The sequence below is a fragment of the Talpa europaea genome (genome assembly GCF_964194135.1).
Source record: "Talpa europaea genome assembly, chromosome: 6".
NCBI classification, from domain to species: Eukaryota; Metazoa; Chordata; class Mammalia; order Eulipotyphla; family Talpidae; genus Talpa; species Talpa europaea.
In genome coordinates, this window is record NC_140072.1 from 105,028,305 (window position 1) to 105,055,267 (window position 26,963).

A 26,963-nucleotide genomic window follows, 5' to 3' on the forward strand; every position below is an offset into this window, starting at 1 on the left:
CCTGGCCCTCCTGCTTGAAGGCTCTCCTTCTGCTCCTGCAGACAGATGTTCAGGGGACTCGCGGTCTGTCTCAGTCCCTAGTAGTCTGTATCATTTCATTTCCCTTTATTCACTGGGCTGCCTCTCCGCTGTGCTGCTCCTAAGTTTCCAGGGTGTTTCATGGCCACCTGGTGTGTCTAAACTATCTGTTTGAATTTCAGCTTTGTTTTTAAAAGCCCACCTCTTTGCAAAAGCATGTTAAGGCACCAGTAAAATTCTTTTCTTGCTGTTAGGACTCCTGTCTACTTAAATGTGTAAATGCCTTTCATGATTTCTAAGATTGGTTCACTAGAAAATAGGAATTGCGACTGAAGGGCAAATGGATATTTCAGCACTAAATACAAGAACAGCTTATTCCCGCATTGGTTGTGGATAACATTGTGTTCCCCAATGTCTATAAATAGGGACTGGTTCATAGTTCTAATTAATTAAACGTTGTTAAGTTAGAGTTGAAAGGAGGAGGTGTCAACCTAAACAAGGAAATAAAAAGCATTGGACCTCACAAGACTAGTTCCATATAACAGATTTTCAACTGAAGGTGAAAGAGCAGCAGCCACTTATTGTCATAATAAAACAACATATGCTTAGATTTATTGCATATCAACATCCTAGTTCCAGCTAATTCATAGTATATGCTAATGATAAAAAAAAAGTGATTTTTTTCATTTAGAGCAAATAAGTTTATTTCTTGGCTATAGAATTAACAAGTGCCTCAAGTGAGGTAAAATTGCAATATCGGCATAGGGAAACTTTTCTTAAAACAATTTTTGTTAGTTATTGATTGTCAGGTTAAAGAAAATGGCAATTTTTGTTCACAGAAATTTTTAAAAAAATTGAAAGTTTCAAAATGGCAATTCTGTTTGAGTCCTAATCACTAGGAGAAAGAATGTTCACTTGACTAGTTTCAGCAACACGATACTACATAGCTCCACTTCATACAGAAAAAGTGCATGCATTGTGCAGAGAAACATACATTCCTAGTACATTATTTTTGGAAATGTACTCAGTTGCCTTTTAACTTTTGCAGGGTCTAACTAAAATGAATTTAATAATAATGAGTTTACAACCATCTCCTCAAATATCTGACACATTCAGTTTTTTGTGTCAATACGATAACTGAAAAGCATGTAAATTCCAATTGAGGAGAAAATAGGCCTATATAAATAATATACATGGAATGTACATGGTTATGTGTAGCAACACTTCAGGTTGCTGATTTCACATTCATTAATTTTGAATAAAGTAATGTAAAATTACAATTATAGTGACATAGAAAGATATTTAGGATACACTGCTGAACACAGTCACCTACGTGCTCTCTAAATCATTTATGTATAATATAACCACCAAATATAGAATGTGTGAATACCAGGAGACCAAAAGAAAGCATTAAAGCCCATTACAATCTTGAATAAGCTAAAACCTCAAGCACATAGAAAAAGCATTGCAATCATATATTTAGCTTTGCTTTATTTTTCTAATATATACCATAATTTAAAGCTATATAAAGTCACTCATATAAAAAGCAATTTTTTTCAAGTGTTATAGCTTAGAGCATAGCTTTATATTTGGCTTAATCATTTTTTACCAGTTTAATTTATAAAGCTCGTAATCTTGCCAGCAGGGCCTCAACTTCAGGAACGGATTCATTTTTAGAAACAGAGCCAGGAAGTTCCATTTCTTTTTTTCTGTTGCTTTCTATGTTACAGGCTTCCTTCTTCTCAACTGCCTTGATCCTCCCTGTAGACGTATGAGTGTCTAGATTATAATTAAGTTCCTTGGCGACTGGAGTCCTTGTTGAGTGGCAATTGATATTGTAGTGTGAACGTGACCCTTCTGTCAACGGCACTTTCTGATTTTCTATAGTAAGGATGAAAGAAACATAAAACTTATCACTGCAATAAGAAAGGACTGTGCACATTATGAAGCATAAATCTAGAAAAATTATCCTCAATAAACAAGTCCTTTAGACAGACTAAAATGAAATGATTCAACAGAATAAGTTAGATTTAAAATAAACACACAGAGGTTAAGAAAAAGTAAAATACAATGCACAATCATTTCAATAGCATTAATGCTGCTGCTTCCTGTGTGCCTGAAATGTCGATGGCTCAGTTATTATGTTCAGGTTTGTGTGTTAGATGCTATCTGAGTAGAGAGGTCTTCTTTGACATCTTTCTTAAATAATCACTTACTCTTTTTCTCTTCACCCCAAATCTTTCCTCCGTAGGACACATTATATACTTGCTTATTTGTCCATTATCTATCTCTGCACTAGCAAGCAAGTCTTGTTGCACAACAGATGCTCAATAAATGTGCATGGGGTAAAGAAACCATTTTCACACTCTTTCACCCAAGAGAAGTATTAGTGTGAATAATAATGATAACTCTTTTTGAACAAAACCAAGGAGGAAAGTTTGTAATAGGAATTTAAAAATTCAACGATTTCCCTTAAACTAATTTGGAAGTTAAAACTTCCTAGCCGATAAGAATTATATACACACAAATCTATATAGACATTTACACACACACCTTCTTTCATTTGTAAGTGACAATGATCTTGAGACTAAGGAGAAAGTGGCCATCACTAATGACTAAAGGGCTCTGGCTGATTGATTTTTTCAGAGAACACTAAATTTTCTTTTAACCGACTCACACATCATACGATCCTATGAGTGCTCCCTCTCGTACATCTCTAACATTTTGAAAACAGACACCCTCAGTATTCATGTAACCTTGAACGGGGCTTGGAAATGGCTTCCACAAACTTGACATGACATTTAAAGTTTTTTGGTTATTCGCTGAGAGATGTTCCATTATCCCAATAGTAATGACTTTGGAGCACAAGCAGTCACTCATGACAGTGTGTTTTATGTGAGTGCTGAAAATTCCAACCGAAAACAGCTTGTACATTAAAAGGTGGCTGCTGAAGATATTTACTGCACTGTCATTTCCTGACCAGGGGCTTCCAGTGATGGATGAGTATTTTACACACTTTCTTGGACAATCTCAACAAATTTTAGAAGTATGATCACCTTTTAGCTGTTGGAAGAAAATACACTTTTCCTATCACCACTATCAGGTGGGCCATTGTTACTCAAAAATCAAAATCTAATAGCAGTGATTTTCTCTTAAGAGGAGTTTATAATGTATATATTGCATTGCAGTAATGAGCAGAGTGGATATGGTATTCCCATAACCACACATACATGGTTTTCCTTCGCAGCCCCCCTCCTGCCCTAAAGGATGTCTGAAAATGGCATTTGTAGCTCAGCGCAACTTTTTAGCTACCGTACTGTTCCTTCCCTGAGATGTTCCTACCTTGTCAGTTGACTTCTTGTAAACATAAACTGTATTCTACTGGGCAACTCTACTGAAATGTTTCATGGCAGAGAAGAGATTAAGTTGGTTAAAATAGGTCTATAATATTTGTAAACAAATTTGAACATACATTCTATGACTATAATGTAGTGAGCCCAATTCCACAGGTGGCAGTGAAGAGTATGGTATCATAAGGTAAATCTGGATTGAAATCCAACCTCCACCAGTTGGCTTCAACTGGTTATTTAATGCTTTGAGTCTAATAATCAACCTTGAAGAGTAGCTGTGAGAATTAAAGGTAACTATGTAGGTGATGCCTATATTGAATCTTATTTTTTCCTTCCTCTGTAAACTCTAAGTTAGTCATTTGCCATCCAAGTCTGAGGCTATTTGGATGCTCTGATCTTTTTGACTTTCTGATCACCTTACCAGTGAGGCCTGAAATACCATTTTATTAATATCTTGTGTTTGTTAGCACCTTTATCTATACAGCATTTGTTGTACTTTAAACATTACCACCCTCATTTTATAGACTGAGAGGTAAAAGCAAAAGGAGGTTAAGTCATTTGTTGAGACTTAAGGTACTCAGTAAATCACTGACAGAAGCCAACTGCTGTCTCTGGAGATAGAGGCTGTCTAGAAATTTGAAAAGCTTTTTGCTAAGGAAAAGTGCTAAGGAACCCAAATCTAATTTTCCTAATAACTAAGTCTTATATTTCAAAATACTTTGATACATTTAATTCTCCCACCCAATCACTTGTAAAGCAGCTAGTATACCTATGTAAACTGCCTTAGCACACTATGTCCAAGGTCACATATAATTCTTTTCTTTTCTCATCTCACTTAAATTCGTGACTATGAAGTTAAGTGCAACCTGAATTGCACTACAGTTTCCTAGTGCAAAAACACTTTCATTTTCCTAGATAACTATTTCACACTCTCACCTCTCAAATGTGGTCTTCTTTGCATTATTTAAGTCATTCATAGAAGCAATCAGAAGGGCATTCCCATGGGCTCCCTACATCTACCAGTCACTGGATAGACAAACATTCCTCTGTCTGAGCACCACCCTGCAAGATGAGCACCAGTACTGCTCTCCTTTATTCATGAACATTCCTTCAGCAGCTGTGCCCTCTCTCCTCACTGGAAAAGCTTCCTTCTTTAGGGCAGTGTTCCGCTCAGCATACCAGCATATAGTGACAACCGTTACCTTAACAGGAAAAAAATCTCAATTTGACTCCACTTCCTGCTCCATCTACTGCTTCAATTGTTGACTCCCTTTATAGCAAAATATCTCAAAGAATTGCCCATACTTACTGTCTCAATTCCTCTCATCCCATTTTTCTCTTAAACCCACTCCAATCATGCTTTTGACCCTTTACTCTTCTGAAACAGCTTCTGTCAAGGTCACTAATAAACTATGTGTTGCTGAAAACAAGGATTGCATTCCACTTGGAAATTCCAGACCTCCTTATTCGACTTATACCAGATCCAAGGATGAAATGCCTGACAGTGTGAGTTTCTCTTTTAGTGTTTCCTCTTTCAACTTCTTTCAAGGCTTAGGTAGATTACAATGGGTGGGCTAATGCAGGTAGGTGTATTTCTACCCTCTTGAGAAAACTCCAAGCAGCTGTGGGCTGGCTTTAGGGACAAAATAAGCTGGTATTTAACTCCTCTGTGGTTTTAGGTGGAGAAATTTTCATAAGAAGCAATAGATAAGACAGATAAAAAAGAAACAGGTCATTCCTGAGACCACTGAAGAAGTAAAAAAGTGAACAAGGGTTTCTTTTATAAGCTTATAAATTCTATTAGAAATTCCTAGATAACAACCTTTTGCTCTGACCCTCACATTCATTTCTAATAGTCCCACCTTGATCCTTAGCATCTTTCTTTTTTGCTTTGTGTCCAGCCATGAGACACCAAATAGAAAATGAGGCAGTCACTTCTTAAATTGTGAAGCAGATAAAGGAAGTTGGGTTGGAGGAGTGTCCTATCGTACTGTATCTAGAGAAAACAACTGCTTGTAGAAGAAGCTCCTAAACTGGTAGTTTACTTTTGTATAGAAATCTTATGTTGGCTCAAGGTGGGGGGTCTTTTGCCATTATTATTATTTTAAAAGTCAGTTATTGGTGGCATCATGTGGGCTGAATTGGAGACTCAAATTCCACACAGTACATTTAAAACATACTCTTAGTTGCAAAAGTGGTTTATTTCAAACATCAGGGGGATGCCCCAACTCTGCAAGTTGAACACTGATAGAGGAGCTCAGCCTTTTCATGTGAAATCAGTACCAAATACAAGATGACACGCTGGGACATAAGGTCTCTGAATGAAGCATAAGGCTGGGTGTAAATAAAAAAGCATTTTCTATTTTCCCTCAACTCAAATCTTTAACCAACACACATTTTAAAATGGAAACTAAAAGTATGAAGGCAAAGTAGAATTATTGTTTGATTTGCCAAAGAGAGGAAGCTTGTGCTTTTTCTATGAATTGAATCCAAGGTGAACTCCCCTCTTTAAGATGCTATAATTGATATCTGTGAGAAGTATGATCTATCTAGGGTAACTGGCAATATTCCTGGGCCACTGGTGATTGCAGCACAGATGGGCAAAGACCAACTGCTATTCTTAGTACCAGGTCAGTAAGGGAATTCAATCCACACATCTTATATTTGTTTCTGTAGCAATAAATGGTGAAAATACATGCTATTTTAACGACAGGAAAATTCATTTATTTTAATTCCTCATGATTCTTACTCTAAGAACTGATTCTAACATCCTGCCACAGCATTTTAATTTTTTTTTGGAACTGAAAAGTTGAATGGCTCTTAAATACAGAGAACCCACTGGACTTAGAAATGAGAATAAAAACCTGGAAATATACCAGTGTTATATCCCACATGACCTTTGGCAGGCTGCAGATTTGGATGGCAAAGCAAGCTAAAAAAAAAATACACCATCATCCTGAGCTAACATTTCCATTGTTTCTTGAGTACCACAAAGAACATAGGAAATCAGGAAAGCTTCAGACAAAAAGGTAAATATAAATATATGTAATTTGGCATCCAAATGAAGGAACTATTTCAGTCAACAGTTGTTAAGCTTCTGGAGGTAAGAAGGCAAGGCATGGGCCCTGCCTGGCAGCCCTCGGGGAAAACCCTCTCTGCTGCAGGAAATATCAGTTATGGTTCAGAAAGAGGCATTATTCCCTTTAAGTCACTATTGATCCCCCATCACATTGTGGTTCTAATGGTCACTGGCTTCTTAAAAGTGCCAACTCTCAGATGAAATATAAAATTGAGCCCCTGCCTTTTGTGGTCAATGGTGAGCCTGTGGCAGCTTTGACAGGAGGAAGAATATAGAACTCTGGTGTCCTAGATTGACTGCTTCTATTCAGTCTTCCTGAAATCTGGTCTCTCCTTACAATTCTTCACCTTTGCTCTTAACTATTACTTTGACCTACTAAGTAGCCATTTGTTTCACCCCAGCAATGGCTTTACTTTGGTGAGAGAAAAAAAATGACCCATAAATATAATTTTTAAAGCCCTACTGGGTCTACATGATAGTAAAGTGTGTGACAAATATATGTTTTTAATCTATGCAATAACCGAAGTTAGTGCTGGCCGCCAGCAGCCCTTATCCCTGTGGTTTTCCTTACTGTTGATTTACTGGTCCTATATATAATTGTCTTCCCTTGGTTTTATTTTGCTCTTTATTTTACCTTTTGTATTGAAAATATATAAAAATGATAAAAAGAGTAAAAGGACATTTTGTATATAGTTATAATCTCTCAGAAGTGCCAAGAAACCCTCATTGAAACCAATTACATAAAGACAAAAATCAAATTGTTCTCCAAATTCAAACAAACTAGTCAGAGCAGAGTGGTTTTTTACAAAGTTATCTCTGAATAGAGAAGATAATTGACAATTACACTAGAGTTTTTGGGGGCAGAACCTCATAGCTCTTTTTCTCCCATCTTACTCTCTATCAATGCCTTTAAAATGAACATTCCATATAGCGGAACCAAATAAGGGATCAGGGAAAAAATAAACAGACAACTATAAATCAGACATTCTGCAGGTGAGGGAGGAGCACAAGGGACTATGGTGATGGCACACGGGACATACACACTACGGCGAGGAGCACAAGGGACTATGGGTGAATATTCTATGGGGACTCTACTGAGAAAAGAAAGTAAACACTGTTAAAAAAAAAATGAAAAATATATATAAATAATAAAAAAATGCTAGACAGCATTGCCATTTTGCAATTTCCTATATTGACTCTTCTTAATTGATCACAGGGCTACAAGGAACTGGAGATGGGCATGCTCCTGATAACAGGTCATCCAGCTTCAGTCCAGCCTCTTCCCTCTAAAGAGAATAGCAGTGCAAATTTTTCCAGTCAACTGCTTGTCTCCCTGATTTCTGATAAATCTCTAGAGTTGAATGTCCCTCTCTAGAGTTGCTTCCCCCCATGAAACCTCTCCATTCTTAGCAAATTGTGATTTGGTTTTCATCCATCCCTCTCTATGGAAACTGGCCCCTACAAGATTACTAGCAGCCTTAAAATTCCTAAACTCATAGAAATTTTCTCATGCCCCATCTTCTCTTACATCTGCTAAAATTTTAGAATGTGTGCATGAAGAAGCATTTGGTTGGCCTCTGTCCAGATCCTGGAAGGTAGTCTAAACCCTGGGAATTTTCAGTCTAAACAGGCTGATAGAAGCATCGGTGTTGTTGATGGTAGGCCTCTAGATTATGGTGGTGAGTGATTGGAGATGGGGAGTGGTGGCATGGCACAAAGACTCATGTGTTTAGAAGGTTGTGGTTTTAAGCCAAGTGATATATGAGCCTGGTGTTCAACGAGGGGAGAAGAGTGGAGATTAAATTCAACTATGTGGCCAATTTTTCAATCAATTATGGCTAAGTAACAAGGCCTCAAGAGAAACTCTGGACTCTGAGGCTAAGGTGAGTTTCTAGGTGGCATGTGATATTTCTTGTCATACTCTGATGTGCTGGGGGCTGGAGGGTAATGTAATCCTGACGACAAGAGAAGCTTCCTGTTTGGGACCCTCTGGGATCTTACCTAGATTGGGTCTCTCTGGTTTGTTCTGACTTGTCCTTTTACTAAAATAAAGTATAGTAACAGTAAGTACAGCACCTTTCTAAATTCGAGGAGTCATTCTAACAAATTTTTTGAACCTGAGGGGTTAATGAAACCCTTGAATTTACAGACAGTTGGTGAGAAGTGAGGATAGACTGTGAAACTCTGTGCCGGCCACTGGTGTCTGATGCCAGGACAATCACCTGTGAAGTCTGAATAGTTAGTCATAGTTTGAATATTATGTAATAATGTCGATATTATCACATAATCTTTATATATAGCCATTCTATCGTTTGCAACCACTTGCCCCATATATCAACTTATTTGATTATTATAACACCTCCATGAGAGAGGTGACATGGATAGATTTATCTTGTTATACATAGAACAGAGTCAGAGACAAAACTCATCTATAGATTGCAGCTTCAAACGTTCTGTAATGAAAAGGCCTTTACTATGCTTACTCTTCTGCTTTTTGAGCATTCATTTGAATCTCCCTCTATAATGTATTCTATGTTCCCAACTCCTACCCCAAACAACTACACTTTTCTCAATGTGTCTGTTCCTCATGGTTACATCCTTGGCCCACTTTTCAGTGCTTTGCTCATTTTTACCAGGATCTCCCAGCTTCAAACATCTCTAGGAAGGAGAGTCCCATATCTGTATCTCCAAGCCTCATAGCAGACCTTCAATACTCTGCCCACCTCAGCCTCCACAAGCATTTCTACCTAATGCCTGCCTTTACTTCAACGCATTTTCAAACCAAATTTTTATGTCTAAAGCAGCTTCTTCTTCATACAGACAAACTGAAAGCAACCCTAATGTCTTTTACCAGTCCTGCTATCTGTTACTGACAACTCTCAGGTCACTGTATAAGTGTGGTCACCAATGTGTGGCTCAGCTACTAAGTAAATATTGCTAAAGTATATAATTGCCTGCTGGCTAATAAGTATCAGATGGTAAATAACTTGATCTGCAGGTTCATAAGCAAGAGGGTGAACAAAGAATACAGAGATATGTTTTGATGTTATAGTTATTGAACACACACTGTATACCTGATGAAACCTTTACATTTAAAAAATTTTGAAATACTGGGCCTCCCCGGTGGCACAGTGGTAGAGCGCTGGGTTGCGAAGCTGCCTGCGGCCTCTGCGGTGCGGGTTCAGTCCCTGGCTGCTCCCCGGCCACCGGAGGAGGGTCCCACATGGCGCGCAGACCTCTCCTGCCGCCCGCTGCTCCCCTCAGCAGTGTACTTCGGTCCTTCTGCCTGCTCTGCTCCCCGCTCTGGCTCTGGTGAATTCTCTCACCCTCCCGCGCTTCTGACTGTACCCAGTGCATGTATAAACAAAACTAACAAACAAATAAATAAAACATGCCTCTATTTAAAAAAAAAAAATAAAATTTTTTGAAATACTCCTAACAAACAGATATTAGCAAGTCTTATAAAAGAGGATAATGAGGTTTAAAGAAGCCCATGAATTTCCATGGCCTAAGGCAAACTCAATTGAAATTTTATGTCCCTGTGGCTCAGACTCACATGACGACCACGGCAGTCAGTCATATTGTGGAATGGGAAGAACATGTCACTTCTCTAGAATGAGGGATTTTAGGACAGACTGATTTGCAGTGCTAATGACTTAACTGGTTATTTTCTAATACAACTTTAAATAAAAAATAAGGAAACTAAACACTTTCCTGAAGCCATTTTTCGGTACTTTTTAGTCTGCTTTCAAGTATTGGCTTTTACTTCTTATACTTCCTAATTCAACATTTATTAGATAGTTCCAGTGTACAGTTATTTCCTTTGAATAACTCAGGCTGCTATTTATGCTACATTTCACTTTGCTCCATAGAATTGTATAATACAGGATCATGTAATATCGGGATTGGAAAGACCCTTAGTTACTTGTAGAACTATCAAGGCAATGCTTGAATTCCATTTATTCGGCATCCTGTTGAGTGGTGATCTACTTTATTTTTGAAGGTGTCCAGTCATAGCCTCAGAATCTTATAAGACAATATATTCCTTCTTTGGATAGCTCTAATGATTTAATGTTTTACCTTATATCCCTGAAATCTGTTACTGGTGCTACTGTTCTTATGCATCAGGGCTTCATTAAGCAAATCTAATTCCTCTTTCACCTCTTGAACAATTTAAAAATGGCAAAGAAAAGAATGAGGGAATATGCTAAGTTAAATTGCCATAATTTCTTCAAATGTTCTTCCAGAAATCATGAGTTGAGGTTATGATGAAGTCAATTCATTAGTTAAATCAATGAGTAGTTAGTCACCATGCTCGGTGTTGAGTCCTTGAAACATTTAGGATTCTATCATTTCTATTACAAACAAGCAAAATCATACTCAATTAATCAACTGAAAAAAACACATCCAGCAGATCTAGTACTATGAAACTATACATATGCTTATAGGATCCTTTTGAATATAACCTTTGAAGTATTTCCATGCAAACTTAAAACCAAGGTTAACTTTCAGTATATGCCTAGTAAGAATCTGCTTAAAGCAATCTGCTTCATGAGAATTCAATCCTGGAGTTGAACTGTATTGTATTGAAGACCATTTTAACTTCCAATCATTTTCCATGTAACTATATACACACAGATATGTTCCTTTACTTCTCTGTCACAAAATATTATCTAAATTATCTAAAAGATTATATGTTTTAGAGAAAGAAAAGCAAGCTCATAGCCATCTAACTCTAACATAACTTGGTACTCAGAACATTACCTATCTTTTAATGAGCTTAATATATTATTGCTTGAGTAACTAAGTCTAAGCCTGATGTAACTGTATACTGTATGACTTTATTACACCTTTTATATTAATCTGCCCCAAAGGAAATACTTTGAAATAATATTACCTAGGTAATAAGCTGAGGACCTTTCTTTTTTTTTTTTTTTTTGGTACCTCCTGGCTCCTTTAACATTGGGTCTAGAACAGTACTGTCCAATAGAAAATGACAGTCACAAAAGTAGGCTACATATGCAACTTAAAACTTTCAAGAGGCCATGTTAAATAATGGGGGAAAAAACCCATGTGATAGATTTTAAAGCATTCTTAAAATGAAATATCAAGTAATTAATGATCTTATTCTTTCTGGTAGCAGATTCTTGAAATCAAATATGTATTTTATACTTACAGTATATCTTAACTCAGGCTAACCACATTTCAAAAGCTGGAGGGCCACATCTGGCTACTATGTTGGACAGCAGAGGTCTATCTAGAACCTGAAGTGTCTACCACTGTTATATCCAATAGTGTTTTAGTTGGATTCTGTACTACTAGAAAGCTAATTATTACCAAAAAAAAGCAGGAATTATGACAAAGTTTAAACTTAAAAGTCCCTTATTTAATTGCTCATTTTCCCATACTTACTAAAAAAAAAACTTCTGTAAGTCACCATATGGGAATATGTAGTTCACTTGGCTAGAGTAATAGCTATACATCAAGATTGCAAGTGCCATCTCTGTAAGGACTAGTAATCTGAGCTTTGTTAAATGGTCACAGATTCTACAGTAGTCATTTGCTTATCAAATAAACATATGCCATTTGAATTATAGGAAAGTAAATCAGGTACAAATGTATCCCTAATACTGAGGGGGAAAAAAACTCCAAATATATAACCTATTGAGATTAGGTCAATAATGAAAGAGAACAGGGAAAATATTTTCTGTTTTTTTTTTTTTTAATGATGTGAAAAAAATCAAGAATGCAATGTTCCGAAATTTGGCATTTCACTACAATTTTGTCATATATTATGAGGAGGCAACAGTTATATATTCCTAGGTAATTTGGATTTGGGTAGCTTCTGTGAATGGTAAAATAGACAATAGCTAAAGGCTAAAACTCCGAGTGCTGCTATTGTTTGTTTTGCCCTATGCTTATGTTGCCACAGAGCTGAGGGAGACCAGGCTGCCATTTAGACTCTCTTCTACTTCAGAATTCTGTACATGTCTTAGTAAATCAGTAGACATAAGGACCTAACTTATTAAACATGACTCTCTTTGCCAAAATGGTTCTGACCTTGATTTCTTGCCACCCTCCTATTCAAATTGGAACAGGACCTGTAGTGGGTCTGAGGTGCAGAGGTGTCACTGTTAGCTGATCTACTTGCCTGTTTTGATTTAGTCAGAGACCAGGGAGGAGTATATTGTACTGGATTGATGGTATCCAGTTTCATTATGAAATCTGAAACCACTTTTAAGATTTTGGTTTCATGGATTTCTAGAAAATGAGTCAAAATGAAAATCTGGCATGAGCCACAGACATTACCTTAAAAAGAGCTCAAGGTAGTACATGTCTGCCTCCTGCTGTCAGTGTGAGGAAAGTGAATGCCTCAGAGGCCCTGACTCAACCTTAGAATAGTTACCAGTGTACAGACCACTGGTCTTTCAGAGAACATCTTTGTACACGATGCCCTTGAACTAGTAGCTTAGGCAGGTAAGTGGTTTTCTGAATTTAAGTTCTTTCCTTGCTTAACATCATCTGTTCTTTCAAAATTGTACTTTGCATTATTTTGTTCAAAAGTTTTTCATTTTTCTCTTCCCCATTATCTACAAATTTTTCTCCTTTCCTGCCTCACCACATGTACATCTGTAAGGCAAAGGCAAGAGAAAAAAAAGTTATTTTGAAGTCTTTAAGGCAGCTTCCTCCTATATAAAAATACTTTAACTTATACTTGTTAATACAGAGTGGAAAATATAACAATTCAGTAAATCAGAGAAATATTTAAAAGCCTTATGTACCTAAAATACGGAAGGAGTAAATAACAATTTAGCATATTTGGATCAGTGATTTGGGTGCTGGTTGTGGAGTTCCTTGTGCTCAAACTGCAATGTGATTTCTGATGGTTTCAGCTGAGTCAAAGAATATTGATGTTCATTTTAAAGGTGAGATTTTTGACCAGCATAATAAGACAAGTAAAGAGGAAATTTCTTAGAAACTGCTCTTTTAATGAGGAAACAGTAAATGAATAAGTCTGTGTCACTTCAGTTACTTTCTTGTAGATAAAACACTAGGTTTGGTTCATATGAAACCTCAGGCTGCACTGAGATCTCTGAAAAATTGGTTTATGTAAACTCATTTTGAATGCAGCATTGGCTGGATCTATGCATCCTACAATGTTATGGACACACAGTTGGATCTGACTACATAATTCCCTCTTTCCATTTACTGCTTGATTCCTGCCTCGGGCTTTTCTAGCCAGCAGGCCTATTTCCTCAAAGACCTGCTTCCACTCCTTCCCAGGGCTTTCAAGCTCCTCCTGTCTCTATGGTAACATGAAACACAAAGCACTAGAAATGTACCAAAAGGCAGGCAGATAAGAAAGAAATTAGAGTGTAGTACTCTTGGTAAACTAAAGAAGGTGCTGACTGCAGGAAAATGGACAGAGGAAGAGATGTAGCAATTGCTAGTTTCATTTCCCATCTATTCTCTTACAAGAGCTACAAGTGTTAGTATAGAAGACGCCTAAAGTATACGGAACTTTATAATCCACGTATTTGAAATTAAAAAAATTATTAAAGATCCACATCAGTCATAAATGTCCAGCACTTTATAGCTCATTAAACTATTGAGAAAAAAGTTCTCACTGAGATACAAAGTATGAAAAGAAAAATTAAATACTGCAGCTTGGTATGTTAAAGACAAAGGAAAATGTACTATCAGAAGGCAGAATTTTTTTTGATTATTCAACCTGAAGGTAATACAAATGTCTTAGTATTTTTCAATCGGGGCATCATATTAAATATAACATTTGTATATTTAGTTCAGTGATTCAGAGTAATCACCTTATATCCCCACATTGTTGGCCAATCTCAGTATGTTTCATGATGACCAAAAACATCCTTAACTCATGATGGAATGAGTAACAATAATGCTCTTCAACTTGAATCTTAAAATATTCAATTAAATCCACACATCTACATGTTATGAAAGATGTTTATATAGGCATCTAATCAGCATATGCATTGTATACAGCGATTCTGCTGATAGTTTAAAATGTTTCATGCAGCCTATAAAGTAATGCTGAACATCAATGCTAGAGACTAGTAAGAACTTCAGAGTCTGTACTAAAAATAGTGTAGAGATTTGTTGGGTCTGGTTGTCAGGGCAGGATCTGCTGACATATTTCAAGCATCTGAATTTACAGCTTGACAAAGTTGGTTCACAACTCTGTTTTGTTGAGGCAGTACCCTGACAACTCAACTAGTAGAACTTCCGGGAAGTTAATCATACACTCCCTCATAGAAATCTATTATTTGCATCTGTGAACAATTCTTTCTGTATTTTTTTTTTTCTTAACCTAACCACTGCGATGCAGCTAAAAGCTATAGCCACTAGAGGTCAGACACTTATACCTGTCACCAATCAGTAAATTTAAGTGGGCATTATAGTACCGTGAAGAACAATTAGTGACTTAAAAATTATGGAACATATACTCTTTTAACAACTATTATAACATTCTTGCTAATTAATCTATCTTAAAGATCTTACATTTTACAATGGTAGTACCCTTCTATACTGGTTCTCATTTAATTGGAAGAGGAAAAAATGCAATGAATTAACAGGTCAGTGCCCCTTCACTTATTCTAGAAATCTTTGCAATTAATGATGAGGATTCCATGACATGAAAAGCTTCCCCTGGAGTACAACACCAAAGCAATGTATTCTGCAGTATTATCAGGTCCATTTGGTAATTCTAATAATCAAGACCCTTCTAACATGAATGATTTTATTTTTTTAATAACTGTTTTCTCCTGGAAAATCGACTTCTACTTTATTGCTCTACAGATCAGAGTACAGTAGTAATTATAACGGGGGGGGGGTCACATTTCTTCTATCTGATAGAGCTTACTTAATATGTGACAAACTAAAAATACTTTGCTAACCTACAGCAAAAACTTTCAACAATGACATAATCAGCAATTATGGAACTCTGATTTAGTACTAATAAAAATATATTCACTTTTCTCACTGTCAAAGTTTTCCCATTTCAGGTTTTATTTCACAAAAGAATAAAATACTAACATGTTCTATCACTTAAGTACTGTCTGCACAAGGTGCTGTACATGAATCTTAATAGTTTAATGAAAAATAGTTTGATTTTTACTCTCCCTGTTCACCAATGAAGGATGAGGCTTTGAGATGTTAAACTTTCCCCAAGTCTGGAGGCAAATTAGCCTGGACTTCAGATTCAAGCCCAAGTTCCCTGATTAAGCTTCAGGACCCACCCTGTAATACTCCTTTTTAAGTGAAAACAAACAAACAAACAAAAAAAAAACCCCAAACCAAACTATAAATGTTTAAGGAAAATCCTTAAGATGGAGAAGTGGACAGTATTCCAGTATTAGCAAGAAGTCAAAAGAAATATAAGACACTTCATTTTTACTGATATTGTTACTGACCGATACCTTAAAAATCTATTGAGTTCACGGGTTAAACAGAAGCAGGGACTTTTTTCCTCCAGGGTTTTTTCCTCTCTAATATAAAGTAATGCCTATACTTAATAATTGCAATATAACTAATTATTCACAGAAGCAAAATCTATGGCTCAGATTCACCAGTACATTTAGAAAATATTCAAAGCTAATTATTTTGACATTATTGCACATAAAACTTTACATTTAAATGAATACTATCTAATTTGTACCAAGTAGGGAACCCAGACTTGTAAAATTATCTCCTATAAAATAAATAAACTAATCACAAGTGCCTCTATCTATTTTAAATGTTAAAAGTTTTAACAAATGTTTCTCTCTCACTAATAATCCATGCTTGAGGAAACATCTTTTAGGAAATGGTATAATTTCTGAAACTAAGACACAGATTTTGACCTTTTTTTTTTAGTTGTACTCAGCAGTGAACTCTATATATAACATTATCTCCTCTGTCCTAATCATTGCGTCTAATTATGATCCCTTAAGACGCATCAAATGCTACCACTCCCGATTTCCCGAAAGGTTGTGCTATCACCTTCCACTTAATTTCCATTATACCTCTCTCATATGTTGTGTATCCTGCTTGGTTTGGTTGTTAGTTTTTTGTTTCCCTGTCACGGGCTAGAGTTGAGTGACAAAATCAAACTAGCTGGAGTAAGGTCTGTGTCCTTAACTCTTGTGGTGTTAAAAGCAATACTTTACATGCAGATGAGTCTGATTTCACCACAAGACTACATTCAAGAGGGCAGAGATAAAGTTTCATAACTTCTAGCAAGATACAACATTTTAATAGGATATAAGATAGATAATGCTTTCATTTAGTCAAAAAATGGTGAGTCTGTATGGTGGGCCACATAGCAGAGAATGAGCAGACATGGTTCCTATCTTTAGGATGTCTACAATATAACAGCACCACTATCTATAGAGTTATAGGGAAGATGATCAGTAAGTATAACAAGGGAAAATGGCAAGCTGCATTATTAAGAGTAGTACTTTAGGACTTTCAGCAAAGTTAGTATTCATGCCTCCTAAATACATGTTTAAGTTCTGCAGTTGTTAGACTGCAAAGAAAAATGCTTAGGGTAAAGCAGGGATGTCATGTTTAGCAGGGCTAAACTACTTGGGACACTGAAAGACATGTGATGGAGTGAAAAGGCTAAGTTGAAAGCAGGTATGAGTCGATCAAATCAAGAGTTTACAAAGGATGGGCAGGGTTTTCAGAATAACACATTAAGAAAACAATGGATTTGGATGGATTTGTAATCAGCAGTCCTCAGTTGAGACACTGATGAAGTTGAGCATGGTGGCCGTCTCCCTTGTTCTTTCATCGCAGTTAGCATTCTATCAATCTCTTGGTTGTCAATGCTGTCAATATAGGGAGAAGAATGATGTCTGAATTCATCCCTCTATGGGGGCCTCGCTTAGGCGGACTGCTGCTGTTCCAGTTCCCATTCTCTTTCCAGTCAGTCTAAAACAAGGTCATCGTGCTTTGGGTGTAAGTTATTTAACCCCCCTTAACTCACCTCATTCATTCTCATAGCACAATGTTCTTTCATCGCACTTACCATAAACTGTCTAATTATAATACTTGATAATCTGTCTCCTCTAGTACAGTCTACAAAAGAAATCTTTCATCAGGTCTTATCCAAATGGTGATGATGACTTATTGTCCCTCTATGTGTCAGACAGGATGGGCTTTAATAACATTTTCTGTGCTACTTCTTACATGCTCTGTGAAATTGTTAATATCCCCATTATACGGGGGGGAGGGGGATCGAGGTGAAGAGGGCAGCTACTATCTGTCAGATGGTGACAATGCACTAGGTTTTGCTGCAGTACTTCTTTCCAAGTCTCATCTCCAGGAGATGATGGCTGTGATTGCCTCAGGCAAATTAAAGGCCCCCTTTTTGGTGGGAGGTTAGTTTAGCTTTCTTTCTTCCCCAGCTGCCTCTGCAGATTTGGTTTTAACTAAACTCATGGCTACAGAACTACCTTTTTGTTTATCAAGCTGCACACTCATTGATTTGTTTGTTCTTTGGATTTACATGAAAGGGAACTAAAAACAATTTTGTCTGGCTCATCTGGTGAGTTGCAAACTCTCCATCTGTGACTACTTAGACCAGGGAGTAATCTATTATGAGTTTATATCTAGAAGGAAAAAATTATAAGCGTTTCTTCTTAGCTCTGGCATTCATTTTATATCCTGGAACGACTTATCTTAATCTTTCTAGATTTCAGCACTTTTCCTGGTTTGCTGAAGATGATTAAATAAACCAAACCTACAATAGATTTTTGTGACAAAAATAATATATACAAAAGCTCTTTGGCAGGTATGATCAGCATTCAAATAGAAGGCATTGAAAGGTGTCCTTTCACCACAAACCTTGAGAGTGGCTGTGTTTGGGCCTCTTTTCTGATGGTTACAGGGCGTAATAACAGTAGACACTCCTGAAGTCATATAAATATGGGTGAAAATACAGCTATAAATTTTTTTAAATTGATGTCTCAATGGTTAAAAAGAAAAAACCTAATATCAGTATAACCTACCTCATCAGCAAACTGACGTATGATTATTCATAGGTAAAATGATACAATACAGTGGGGTGTATTTATTTGTTAATTTGTTGGGAATAAAGTAAGTGGATATCCAAATTCTGAATATTTTTGAGAATGGCAGCTATAATATTTATAAACCATAACTGTCATTTAAAATAAGCTGACAGCTTCCTCTTAAAGCATGATATTAGCAATACATTTAAAATAAAGTTTGAGAATTTCGGGTCTACTGTTATTATGAAAAAATTATAAAAAGCTTTTTTCTTGGGAGGGGGCAGCAAGGGGTGGTGAAGGAGGTATTTCATTTTCTGAGAGCCAGAGAAACATTTCATTCTTTTTACTGCTACTTTCAAATATCCTGAGACATACCTGTGACATTTTTTGAGTAGTAATTACCACATTATGTTCATGAATAAAGTGGGACTGAAGAAACAGCATCATTGAATCTCTTGTTTAATTAAATATAAAGCTATCTTGTTTTTTTGTGTTCTGGCCTTTTTCAAGTGTCTTCCTAGTTCTCCTTGGCTATCAAGCACAGGTCTCACAGAAGCAGGTGTGTGGACATATTAGCACATAGTCTTCATTTAATTCTCCTGTGAGGTGGTTATTATTTATCTCCATTTACTGCCAAGGAAACTTTGCCCAAAAGTTAAGTGGATTACTCCAGTCACAGGGTTAGGAAAAGGCAGATGCAGAATCAAAACTGTTTCACGGGGCACAATGTCCCTGTCTTCTCGGCAATGGGTTAGTTGTGTGGAAAGGAGCGTTCTATTGTTTAAATGTGGGCTGCTATGAGAGAGATGATGACCAGAGATGCAAAGGGTTACTGTTGTGGTTGTATGGACAATAAAAATATAAGAAATGCAAGAGATCCAAGCCAGTTTCGAGTTTGTGGTGACAGAGTTTGAGTAAAAGGAAACTAAAGTTTTGTTGATCCTAACACTTTCATGTGAAATCTATTTGGAGACTGATAAATTTATTTATTCGGTTTGAATATAGATTTTAGTTCCTCTCAAATTAAAGTTAACATTTGCAGTGGTTGAAAATTGGAAATCCCCAAATGAAAAATGCCACTCACTATTTGTGGCCTTGCGTCAGTCACAAAATGCACACTCTTCTAAGATCTTGTCTATTCTTTGATTCTAGGATGGAAAAAAAAATACTAAAGATAATGCTATAAATATTTGCTAGTACAATCTATTGGAGAAAGAAATAGGTTACAGAAAATGTGATGCTCAGTCATTTATCCTTTCTTTTGGAACAAGGAACAGGTAAAAGCCTAATTGCTGGTGGTACGATTACACAGTAATTCTAAGATATAAATCTGTCAGTTACTACTGGCCTGATTTAGTACCTTAGAGATGACATGTATATTTTTTATCTTACACTGTCTAAGAGTAACATCACAAACAATATCCATACCAATGATGCACTTGAAAAAGAACAAGAAATTTCAACTCACAGGTGGTTACAGGCAGGAGTATTCATAGATTCCAAAGGAATAAATATGAAAGCTGAAGCACTTTGGGCTCTTTAGAAAAAAGAAACTGCTATTTAATAAATTCAAGTCTCTTTCCCATTGAGGTAAAGTAAAAAAATGCTTTCAATGACAAAACAGGGCATCCATTTTAACAGTTTTGTATACCTTGACTTTGTTGTAAATACAGTGTCTGATTTATTCTGGGCTAGAGGTGAGGACAGGCTTGTGCCAGAGGCTTATCACAGTTTACACACCCAGGTTAAGGACAATTTAAAGCAGATTCTAACATCACACAGTCTCAGGCAAAACCATGTGCACCAAAGCGTTGCAGAGACAGCCTTCAGAAGTAGAACAGAGCATGGCACAACCGTGAAAAACACTGCAAAGACGAGAAGATTTCCCGATCTTTGACAAGTGATGGTATATAAAACAGTAACAACTTCAGAGCCATTGGAGGTGCTGGGGGTGCATGTAAAAGCAACATCCATTTCTTTCTGTCTGCTCTAGTTGAGCTGCCCCATCAAGACTGAGTCTAGACCAACAGGCAATATTAAAAACAAAAGGTTAGAGATCATCATGGGACATTAATTATGCAAAAGGCGGCAAACTGAATTTAATCAGAAGCTGCATACTCAGTGGAAGAAGAATTTTCTCTTTTTGACAGAAGCAGTTAGGAAAACATTTATGGTAATACCACAGCATCTGCTGATTACAGTCAAAGCTGCAGGACACCAACATTAAATCACTGAGCCATCCTGACAGCTCCTGGGTACTCAAGTCACATCGAACAGCAATTTACAGTGATATTCATCCAAGTCTAAAAATCAGCCAACATATTTAAAGCAGAGAGAAATAACTTAGAATTCCCCTTTTATAATCATTCTTTAAATGTCCAAACTCTGACAAAAGTTTGGATCTAATATAAGTATTTGTTCTCAACAATTTTTAAAGAGCACATGAATTTTCAGATCTGTTACTGTATACTATGTGGCCACTAAAATTTTGATATTTATCAGAAGGATAAATCTGACATCCTTCCTAAGTGCTCTGAATCGGCATGTCTAAAGAATTTAGAGAGAAATTAGAATAATTTTTAAACAATTAACTTGGTTGCTAAGCAAATATGGGTAAAACAAAGAGCTCATAGAAATAATGAGCTACAAAGAAGTATGACTTTACGATGATTATTCTATGAACTGCCTACAGAAGGACAAGGAGCATAACCAAATATATTGCCACCCATCTGGAATTACTGAAGTGGTAATTAAAAGAATAATAAATTCTATAGATACTAATAACCAAAACTTTCATATATAGATATTTCAGTGGATTTTCTTGTGGTCAAGACACATTGGTGTTTAAATTTAAATCTGTGAATGACCCAAGAGTCCAGAGAATAAAACGTCTTTTGCAATTAAAATTCACAAAAGTAAATGTCTCATATTCTATCCAAAATCAACACCAAAGATTTTCCTTCCCCATTTGCTTTGGGAGTTCAACTAAGTATTATTCATAACATGAGATTAAAGGAAGGAAAAAAAAACAAAAACTTGAAAATGACTATTTTTGAGGAAAGCCATTGAAACTGTTCACAAGGGATGGCTCCATTGTTATCTTTCTCTCAGCTAGATAAACTGTTTCAGAATGTGTTCACTACAGTTAATCACTAACACAATATTCATCTACAATTTCAAAATCTGAACTTATTTATTCAACTTATTTCTAAAACATTAAAATGCCTCTAGAATTATATTTATAAACATAACCTATTGATGATAAAAATGCAACTGGGTAATCAAAAACACTGACCAAAAACCTAATAATGGAAAAGGTCAAAAAATGAATCAGTTGAAAACTTCAACTTAACAAGTAAGTCAATACGTAATTGAATAATGAATCAATAAACATTTATTGAATACCTATATGTATAAGATACAAAACTAGAGACCACCAAGAGGTTTAAGATACTGTTGCTGGTCTTAAGGGGACTGCAGACAAAAGGAGAACCTACGTTGGCTCATTTTTCCTGTATGCAAAGACCCCATGAGTTGTGCATATAATAAATGCAACAGGGGGGGCCTCCCTGATGGCACAGTGGTTGAGCGCTGGGTTGTGAAGCTGCCCACAGCCTCTGCAGCACCGGTTTGATCCCCGGCCACCAGGTAAGGGTCCCACATGGTGTGCAGACCTCTCCTGCCGCCCACTGCTCCCCTCAGCAGTGTACTTCGTCTGTCTGCCTGCTCTGCTCTTCGCTCTGACTCTGGTGAATTCTCTCACCCTCCCACGCTTCTGACTGTACCCAGTGCTTGTATAAATAATTAAAAAAATAAATAAATGCAACAGGATTTTAGAGGAGTAAGGTCAACCTGGGGATATTTCAAGTGGAGCCACAGTTCACACTGGCAGGGTCTTACTTAAGACCTGAACTTTGCAGTAACAGGACCGAAGATAGAAACAATTTGCTTGGAGAGCTATTAAAAATGTCACAAAGGTCCCACCTGGTAGATGCCATGATTCAGAACAAGTGACACTCATGTAGGTGAACACGTAGGACAACAAAGAAAACACCTCGCCTGGGTCATCTAGTACTGCTATGTAAAGTTATCAAACTGCATTGGAAATTTCACAAATAAAGGGCTTACTTGTTTAGGGCACAGAAGGAAAGCAAAAATTAAGAGACACAAATGTGAATCTCTTCTTACGGAAAGTTAGAGTCGAAGAATTTACCGTCTTTCTTTTGTTTCAGGAAAGTCTCCTCAAAAGTGACATCATTTCTGGGGAGGCTTAACTACGAAGTGGAAAATACAGAGGACCTGCCAGCTCGTGGAGGCCGAATGACAGTCAGAGACAAGGAGGTGAGTCGCAAGCATTTTGTATGGAAGACAGCAGGTCCCTGCTGGCCATACTGTTACCCACACGAAAAGGAAGGAAGGAGCTGGAAAAGTGGGACGTCCAGGTGGTATGGTAAAAACAGATGAAGGAACTAAAATGGACTACACTAAAATAAAAAACAAACACTAGTCATGGACAACCAGATGGCTCCTAATAGGGAATCAAGTCTGATTAGACAGTTAGCTGGAGCATGTCTCTATCTACTGTATACCACAATCCACTGAGAAACTCTTATGCAAATCATGAAAAGAAACTTTTCTTCTCATGGAAGAAAACAATTTTGAGTAAGGAACAAGGTCATTATTTTGCATGTTTGGACAGACATGCTACACGACAGAAGTTAGTTTCTAATTGGATTCTGATGGCAGAGGTGGGGGAACAAATTGGTTTAAGGTGGGCATATTCAGCCCACTCAGGCAAAAATTGCATCTACCAGTAAAGGATATGCAACTGGTACCAGAATAAATTTATATTAGAGTGTATTGAAGAACAACTCCAGGCCATATTTGATATCACCAAAGTTACCACTTTGTTATAATCAAGTAATATCAATGCAGACATTTGGATTACAAGGTCTTCTAATGGAAGTGCTACTTTGTCCAAACGGAAACTAAGGCCCCAGCTTAACTCACATATCTAGGAGCTGGTCACAGTGAAGAAAGGATAACATGGTGGTTACCTAGTGTCCAGACTTTAGGGTCAGGGCAACTGAGGTTCTGCTATATGAATTTTCGTTTCATTAAATGCTCATGAGTTGGTTTAGTTTCATTTGAGTTTGAGTACTTTATACCATAATACACACTGGATTCGTGTAGTGCTCTATGCTTCAGTGTGTGTGTATCTCCATGTTTTTTCTTCAGGGGGTTCAGGCAAGTACACTAAGTTGGTGAATATATTCAGCAATCCTGCTCTTGTTGCTAGGTCATGTTAGACCTGCCCATTGGTATAATTTGCCCTGGATTGCAGTTTCTGCACAAAAGAGGAATTGTATTTACTTAATGTAATGAAAACACTGCACATTTGTAACCCTGCTGTTTTCTGCTATTTTTCATTACAACTGCACAGTGTTTCAGTTACATTATGGGTTAAATAGACTCATGAGGACTAGCCTGGGAACCTAACCACCATTTATAACATTGTTTCTGTGGCAAATTGCTTTGTGAGTTCCACAACAACTGATTTAAAAATTAACTTTGGGAATACAACTGGTTTTAAAGTAGAAGATTGTTTGTAGGACATTTTCATGTAATTGGTTACTTAATTCATGCACTGAAGGAACAATAATGGATTGCCTACTATGCACCTACCCCGTCACTGTGCTGGGGATGTAGAGATGAGACACTTATATCTAGCAGTGAGAAGCATCTTATTAAAACAAATAAATTATACATAAGCACTAAAACAGCTACAGGGGAAATGCTGCAGGAACAAAAAGGACAGAGAATTAAAACCTCCAAAGGATTAAACGTGGAAGTAACATTTGTGTTGAGTCTTGACAAGTAAGTACAAGTCTATCATATAGAGAAGAGTAGGAGGAGCAGATACAAATACTGGGATGTGAAAGGCTCTGGGGGTTTATGGGAAAGAATACAGGCTGTGAACCGTTAAACGCTTTGTTGTCATAAAATTTTTTAATTGCTAGAGAAAGGACTATAAGAGAAAATATCAAAATTAATATAGAAGCAAAGATGGATGAAATGTGGCTTCTTAAACTACTGTATCTTCTTGGATTTTCCAAAGGAAAGAGGATGACCAGATCAAGTAATTTATATAGACTCCTGCTCTGCATAAAAGATGGAATTTGTTTGCTCATTTAACTCGTTATTTTTACCTTCAGGTGTCATATGATTTATCAAGTCAAAAATCACAAAAGCTTGCCTAATGATATTTTAGTGTCTTAGGAAATATGGTAAAAGGATCAGCACTTAAAAATGGGCACACTGCAACCATTTCCTTGTTTGTTAAATTAATGGTTTTTACACCAGCAAAATTATAATCTTTTTGGCTATATGTATAAAACCATCTCACTATAAATACATGTTTTAGAAAAATTCAGAATAAAAAGTTCACCTGATGTTTCAGTTCATACACAGAGTAATTTTAGATAATGCACCCAGAACTGTAACATGAGCAAGAGAGAGGCAGCAACTCTAGAGAAAGGGAAAGACGGAAACAAATAGGAAAGAGTATTTCAGCTCAAGTACATTTTAAATTTACCAGGAACTCTTTTATATGCAGGTACACAATCCATTTGCAGATGGCTGACTGAGAGTGTTTGGGACTAAGTACACTCTTTCATGTGTAACATAAACAAAAGGATACAGTCCACTGATCCTTTGTAAACATTAGTTAAAAATAATTCTGACCTTTCAGTGTAAAGCTTAAACCGATGTACATGTTAGGACTAAAATACTTCATTGAGCCTAAGACAAGTCAAAAAGGATTTTAAAAAGCCAAGCATAGAATTTAGAATGTAGAACATCCCACCCATAGTTGAGAGGATTCTGTTTGTTTCTGATAACTAAAAATAGAATGGACTTTTACTTTCCCTCTATCTTACTTGGTTATTTATTTATTTTTTATCAGAAAAGAATGTCAGGGGCCTCCCTGGTGGAGCAGGGGTTAAAGTTGCAGTGCTATCAAGCTATGGCCAGCCACTGAAGCACAAGTTCTATCCCTGGCCAGAGAGCTGACCCACAGGGTGCCGCAGACCTCTCCTGTCTCACTTGCTGCTCCCCGCTCTGTCTCTGGTGAATCCTCTTACACCCTACACCCTTGTCCTTGTATGCATAAATAAAAATAAATCTTTGAGAATATCAGCTTTCATAGATACTTGCACTCCTAATTTTTGAATCCTGAGAATTTATGAAATTTTGGTGAGTAAAAGGAGAATTAATGTTTAGGACTAAGGGTGCTAAGCAAGGCTGTGAATGATAAATAATTATGAATTTGGAGTCAAAGAGGTCACTTATGAAGGAGAAAGATAAACATACCACATGGTGTCACTAATATGTAGAATATAAAGTAACTAAACTAACAGTCAGATAAAGACAAACTGAAAAACTAGCCTTTGAGAGGTGTCTACAGAACTGAAGCACCAAGAAAGAGCAGGGGTTTGGGGGGATGAACAAAGAGGGAAGGAAGCACAATGGTCTATGGTGGTGGTAAATGGGTGCACTGCGGTGGTAATATGATGGGGGTACTCCAATATTACCTCAGTTAAAAATACATTATTAAAAAAAAGATCATTTAAAAATTTCTAATGATACCCTTCCTCCAGGCCTTCTATATGCCCCCACCCTTCTCCCCAGAAGTCTATATTCTTGGGTGTGTCTAGAATCCTTGTCATGGTTCACAAATACAACTCATCTTCCAGAAACTAAAAAAAATACCAGTGGCCCAAGACTCATTCTATCCTGTTTGAGGTTGACAATATTAATTTAGGTTTCTTGTTACTGGCAAGGAAACAGGCCCAGAGTGATGAAGAGACATGTCCATAATGTATAGTCGGGGTACACTCTCTCATAAAAAACAAACCCACCTCCCACCCCGTTAGGTTTCTGAAAATCAGTCTGAGCACCTCCTAGAGCACAGCACATAGCCTTTCCTTGATCTTATGGTTTTCTGCCTGTATTTTGCTCCCTGGGAGTTATTTTGATCTAATTTACCTGTCAAAAGTGTGAAATACTGATTATAATAAGTCTTTCTTCTGACTCCAACTCTTTCTTTAATCATCGAGCTTATACTCTATTGGGAGAACTAGGCATTAAACAAATAAACAAATATGTAATTATAACTTGTAAGCACAATGAAGGAACGCAAAGGATGCAATTATGAAGTATAATAGAGGTTTGATTTAAGTTTTAGAGGCAAGGTAGGTCTAGGAATGCTTATATACTGAAGGCTGTGTGTAGAAGTTTCCTGTGTTTGGAATATAGTGAACAGAAGTAAGAGTGACAACTGAGGTGGGAGAGGTGGCACTGCCTGACGAATGAAGATGCATGGTAAAAACTGTCCCAATAACCATGGGACGCCATTAAAACATGCAGAAGTGCTCTTATGAGATCTCTCTGATGGTCCTTGTCACAGAACTAGAAAGCATATGTTATTAG

At 36.9% G+C, this 26,963-nt stretch overlaps 1 protein-coding gene across 1 annotated transcript in view; it reads right to left on the bottom strand.

The window, feature by feature from the left end:
- Positions 1-1,636: 1,636 nt before the first annotated feature.
- The window catches only part of DIAPH3 (diaphanous related formin 3), a gene marked incomplete at its 3' end in the record, with an annotated part of 318,599 nt that continues 293,272 nt past the window's right edge, over positions 1,637-26,963 (bottom strand). The window contains exon 21 of the mRNA XM_084235758.1: positions 1,637-1,899. Within this exon, the coding sequence (XP_084091884.1) occupies positions 1,637-1,899 (263 nt within the window). The remainder of the gene's footprint in view (positions 1,900-26,963) is intronic.